This window comes from Malurus melanocephalus, unplaced genomic scaffold (genome assembly GCF_030028575.1).
Source record: "Malurus melanocephalus ecotype Western Australia unplaced genomic scaffold, MMel_1.1 scaffold_557, whole genome shotgun sequence".
In the NCBI taxonomy this organism is placed as follows: Eukaryota; Metazoa; Chordata; class Aves; order Passeriformes; family Maluridae; genus Malurus; species Malurus melanocephalus.
Window position 1 is genome coordinate 82162 of NW_026623789.1, and position 6003 is coordinate 88164.

The 6003-nt window shown below is 46.3% G+C and overlaps 1 protein-coding gene across 1 annotated transcript in view; it reads right to left on the bottom strand.

The window, feature by feature from the left end:
* The window catches only part of LOC130583110 (cytochrome P450 2W1), a 10634-nt gene extending 4637 nt beyond the window's left edge, over positions 1 to 5997 (bottom strand). Inside the window, exons 1-3 of the mRNA XM_057382228.1 lie at positions 4139 to 5997; positions 2104 to 2266; positions 168 to 322 (exon numbers count right to left, since the gene is read on the bottom strand). Of these exons, the coding sequence (XP_057238211.1) occupies positions 168 to 322; positions 2104 to 2266; positions 4139 to 4336 (516 nt within the window). The 5' untranslated portion in view covers positions 4337 to 5997. The remainder of the gene's footprint in view (positions 1 to 167; positions 323 to 2103; positions 2267 to 4138) is intronic.
* Positions 5998 to 6003: the final 6 nt, after the last annotated feature.

Sequence of the window (6003 nt, forward strand, 5' to 3'; positions counted from 1 at the left end):
ATGGGATGGGATGGGATGGGATCCATGGGATGGGATGGGATGGGATCCATGGGATGGGATGGGATGGGATCCATGGGATGGATGGGATGGGATCCATGGGATGGATGGGATGGGACAGCTGTGAGAGGAGGAGCTGAGGCTCACAGGAGCCACAGGACCGTCCCCAGCTCACCTTTGAAGGATTTGATCATGTCGATGAGGAAGTGAAGCTCCTCAAAGATCCTGCCCTCGATCATCTGTTTCCCCATGCCGAGGTTGCGCATGCTGGACACGGTGAATCTCCGGGTYGTCCTCCACAGCTCCCCGATGGAGAAGAACAGACCTGGCCAGGTCATGACAAAGGTGCTGGGCTCAGGCACAGGGAGCCCCCCACCCCAAACCAAACAGGGCACTGGGTGAGCAGGGGCTCCAGCAGTGTTTCTGCTGTTCATTTTCCCGTGGATTTAGGGACCACAAGTCTCCCGTTTGAGCCTCATCCCTGGCTTCTCTCAGCTCCTCTCTCCCAGTCTCACTGAGCCTGCAGTTTGGGAGCAGCCCAGTTTCCCCAGCCCTCTCCTGTGGCTTTCAGAGCAGTGTGGATTTGCTGTAGATCTGGGGGAGATGTTGCTCAGAGTCATGGGACCTTTCTGACCCCACTGGTCACAACTCTAAGCCTTCAGACCACAACAACCCTGCATCTCTGAAGCTTCTCCCTTCATCCTGTTCTAGTCATAAAGGTAATTTATCTGTGTGGGATGGGATAATTCTGTCTCCTTAACCCTAAACTGTTTTATTGGGATTCCCAGCAGCGCTGTATTTTCAGCAGTAGAAAAAATACTGACATTATTGTGGAGGTKTCTGAGCTCATGCCTCGATGATCTCTAGCACCTCCAAGCAGGGATGGATATTTCATCCCATCAGAGTGCTGTAAAGAAAAAATCRGGTCAATAATCCAAAAACTACCTCRGGTTRTGGTCAATTGAAAAGCTGGATGCCAGCAMTTCACATCTTCATCATGGCTGTGAGGTTTTTAAATGTCTGCTTTTCTGTTTTAAAGCAGTGTAGCATTAATTTGGATAGCAGAACTTTTCATCAAAGCAAATTTCTGAACTTTAATTTTTAATTTTTCTTTAATTTATACAATTTTATCTGGATTGTTCTTTTTCTGAGAACAGCTTCAGTGAACAAATTGTGATTTTTTTTTAGAAAAGATGTTTCACAGGAAAATTTGTGGCCATTGTTGCTTAACAGCCCCTGAGAACTTCCATCTTTGGGTCACCTCTAAGTGCCTCAGACTTGGGCTGAGAAGTGTGAAAGGACTTATGGTGCAATACTGATCATCTCCCACAGGGATATTTTACATGTAAATTAGCTCTAAAAAATACTTTTCTCCCCATCGATTCCTTTTGTTTATGTAGCGATAAATTCACCTATTGATATTATAGCTGGGTAATTTAATTTCTAATCCCAACTTCAGCCTGTGASCAGCATATAAAACTGCCTTTTGGYTCTCAAAGCTAAAGCCTCACATGAWGCAGAGGATGGACAAAGCAAAAAGTCCTCTGAAATAGTCAGGGGTGGAAAGTTACCTTGGAAAACTATGGGATTGTTTGTGGGGATGAATTTCCAGCCTAAGCCTATTGTTTGTGCCTGAACTTGTTTCAGGCTGGTCAGCCCAAGGACCTTTGTGGGGAGGCAGAAGTGTGGGAACTGACCAAAATTGTGGGGGAAAGGGAAAACAGCTCAGCACAGCCAAGCCAGGTGGTGCAAAGTCTCCTGGAAATGCACAGAGGGTTCATAAAGGCACTCCTGGCATCAACACCTCACAGAAATTAACCCCAGAATTACCACTGGGCCTTTAAAAATCCCACTCCTCACCCTTCAGCTTTTAGGATGTGGATCGGCCACAAAAATGATGAAAAGCCAGGAGACACTGCGTGCCAGGAAAGCCAAAGTTTTCTGTTATTTARCATCAGAAGGGTGCAAGGGGATGTTTAAAAGCTGGGCTCTGGGGATGCACAATCAGGATGTGCCTCACCATCATCATCTTCATCATCATCACCATCACAGGCACTCAGTGACAGTCTCATCCCTCCCMCCCTCCCCCACTCATTGCTCTTGTACCGTTTCCATTCTGAATTTGGTCAAATATTGGGATGGATGGTCTGTCTACAAACTCCTCTGTGTAGTTCACGAGCGCCTCCCGCACMACTTCGTACCCGGTCAGGACCACAACTTTCTGGAAGCCAAAGTGGAGGGTGAAGATGGGGCCGTATTTTTCTGCGAGCTGAAAAAGAGGCGAGAGGAAGGGAGGAGGATGGAATAGCCCCTTTTGCTTTCTTCAAGTGTATTTTTGACCTTAGTGTCCTGCTGGGAATGGCTGCAGACTCTACCTGCAGAAAGGCATCTGTGAGCCAGAGCTCTCATGGTCAAAAAGGAGAAATTTTTTCTGGTTGTCTCGTTGGCATCTGTGTGGATTTCAGGCTTTTTGCTATGAAAGAGCCTCCACCCCTATTGGTGCATCATTAATCTGTTTTTGCTGTTGAGGAGAAAATGAATGAAAAACAAAAAACCCCACCTAGAGTTAAAGAGTGGACCTCAAATGGCAACGAAGGGTGGCAAACCAGAGAAAGAACAACAAAAAGGAGATAAATCAGTGCAAATAATGATGTTGCAGAGCTTTGGTGTGGTGCTCCTGATGTACTAAAGCGTTCCTGTATCCCGTTATCAGACAGGAGGAGCAACATATCTCCCACAGGACAAAGGGGGCACCCAGCAGTGCCCAACCAACCAACCCCAGCCCGTGCCAGCTGCTGAGTGCAAACACCATTTTCTGCTCTCGGTGGGGTGAGATGGAGGGATAACCCCTGTGGAGTGATCCCAAAGCAAAGGCAAACACAGCGACACCAAACACAGCCCTGGAAAGGGGTGAAAGCACGCGGAGGTAATTCCAAAGAACCTTCAGAGGCTGCAGCAGCGTCTGCCCAGCCCTGCTGGGTAAACTGACCCCAGCCCTGACTCTGCCAGGTGCTGCAGCCTCACCCCGTGGCTGTTCCCACAGCACAGCCCGTGTTTGTCACCGGAGCTGTGCCCACACCTGGCTCTGAACCCCCACTGYCTGTTTGCTCACTCTCTCCGTGACCCCAGCGTGGGTCCATTCCCCAGGGAGCCTCTCCTAAATCCTGGCAGCCCCAGGAGTGCCCAGGCTGTGCCAACCTCATCCTGCACACAAGGACAGCGCGAGCAGGGTGAGTTCCCTCAATTCCAATTGTGAGTTCTCTCAATTATAGTTGTGAGTTCTCTCAATTCCAATTGTGAGTTTTCTCAATGCAATTGTGAGTTCTCTCAATTACAGTTGTGAGTTCTCTCAATTACAGTTGTGAGTTCTCTCAATTACAGTTGTGAGTTCTCTCAATTACAATTTGAGTTCTCTCAATTACAATTGTGGGTTCTCTCAATTCCAACTGGAATTGTCTCAATTATAGTTGTGAGTTCTCTCAATTCCAGTTGTGAGTTGTCTCAATTACAATTCTGAGTTCTCTCAATGCCAATTGTGAGTTCTCCCAATTCAAATTGTGAATTGTCTCAATTGCAGGTTGGTGGAAGGGCTCACAGACTGTTCACACTGTTTCTTAGCACAGCTCTGCCCTCCCTCTCTTGCACTGCCATTAATGCCTATCCCATTCACCAGGAGGGATGGGAAGGGATTTTGCAATGGAGCATCTGGATTTGGCTCTTCCCMCGGCAGTTTTGGGGTCACTGCATGGTGGAATTCCTCTTGCCAGATCTCCGGGSCATAAGGGAGGGAAGCAATTTAATTTCATGTTAGTTATAACCTAATGCTTTAAGAGATTTCTGGGTGTCCRAGCTGTCAAATTAATATTTCAAATCCCACAAGCATTATAGACTTCATGTACATCATCACAATTACATGAAGAAATCCCATATTACCCAGAGGTCTTTTTTTAATGGTTGATTGCTCCTAAATTACATTGCATCAACACAGACATTGACTAGCAGAATCCCAGAAAGATATTATAAAGCAATTTTCACACCTTCACAATTTAGTTTGAATTAAAAAAGACAAAAAGTTCTCACTGATACATCCCAGGCAGCTTTAAAAAYGATGAGGGTCGGGGTTYAGGGTTTTTTGTCCTACCTTCATTAGTGATTTATCTTGCCTTCTAAGATCCACCAAGTGCAGGTTACCAATGATCGGAAGAGGAGTTGGACCAGGAGGTAATTTAAAAGCTGAATTTTTATAGCCAGTTGAAAAATAGACTACAGCTAATAATACTGCTGCACACAGCAGGCAAACTAAYGCAGGATCAGACAGAAATGAAATTAAAAAAGACATTTTTTTTGTTTTAGTAATAATCTGGTTTTTGGGGTTAAAAGCAATAAAAATGCAGTGGCACTGTTCGGWTTCTGCCAGCTGGCTTTCTGTTTGCTCTCTGCAATTGCTACAAGCACTCAATTCTTATTAAGGTTTGTAGAGTACCTAAATAAATACTGCATACTCCACCCTCTTTAAACACCTCAGAGAATGTGGTCTAAGCAGTTTGCAAAGCCTGTCCAGAAGTAAAGAGAGTTTCAAATTACAAACCCATGCATGTGTGTGCAAGAACATATACATGGGAAAAGGTGCTTGGCATTCCTCTATAACCTCCTCCTCCTCCCCGAGACCTCGAGGTCCTTCATTAGCAGCATTGTGACCCTCCAAACACTCTGCTGAYACAGGGAAATGAAAAAAAGCTTCTTTGAATCCTATTAGAACCTCCAGATTCAGGTTTAGGTAGGATTTGAGATCTCTGTGTTACCAGAGAGAAAAATCAGTATTGTTACGGCAGACTTTGGCTTTGTTGGTGTCAAGTGGAGATCAAAGGTTGTTAATAGTGGTAAAGCCCAAGTGCCCCCGGGGAGTTGTAGCCCATAAACTTCTTCATAAAGTCAGCTCTGAACTGCCCTGGAGGGATGTGATTTCAGACTTTGTGTCTGAAGCAGAAGACATGTAATAGCTAGCCATGGAAAATTAGCTTGGATCAAGTGATCATGAGTGGATTCACGAGTGCTGTGGAAAGACAAAATTGGATTTGAAACTTCTGRGAGGATTCTTCATTTTGCAAGAGCAGCTTCTAAGGGATGGAGGGAAGAAGTGAAATCAATGAAGCCAGCTGATCTGACAGGCTCCAGAAGGGAAACAGGACAGGAGAACAGAATGATTTTCAGGCAAAGATTCAAATCACCTGGAGCTTGCATCCCACAGAAAAGCTTAAGCCTTGTAGAAAATAATTGAGGTCTACCTGGTTGAATAGTGGTTTTCAGGAGGAAGCTGAGCATAACCAGCCAAAGGAATAAGATTGTTCAGGGCAGGAAGGGCTGCCTTGCTGATGAGGAAGCGCAAGGCTACAGGAACGTTTGTCCAAAGGTTAGATCATATAAAGGCCATCATTCAGCAATTATGGGTCCTCAGCCTTGCAAATGCAAAGAAGGCAGGGAAGGAGGTGGATCTGATCCAGAATGGGGCACGGGGAGCAGGATCYCAGGGTGGATGATCACCAGGGCTGCCTGAGCACTGTGGAGACAGCACAGCAGCCACCCAGAAGCAGAAGCAGCAGCAAGTGTGTCGCAACATTTCTGGCATTTATTTTTTTATTAGTTTCCAAGAAATGGGCTGGAGGCAACGGTTTCCCCCASAGCATGCCTGGGATGACTCAGCCCTGCCTGTTCAGTGAGCAGAGAGCAGAGGGGGTGTAAAAACAGGCAGGAAAGGATCACGGCTGGCACAGGATGCAGGACGTGGGCACTGCCACCAGAACTTGTGATGGCACATGCTCTGGGCCTGAGCAAAATGTTTGTCCCTGCAGGGTGTTCTTGGACCAGCAGCACCCTGCAGGGCACAAGTGACGCTTTGCTGCTGTGTTTCATCCTTGCCCTGGGAGCCTCTGAACTCATAAAAAGGCCTTTCAGAAAGAGATTTAAATGAACTCAGAAAAACCAGGGAGAGTGCATTGTGGTTTTTTG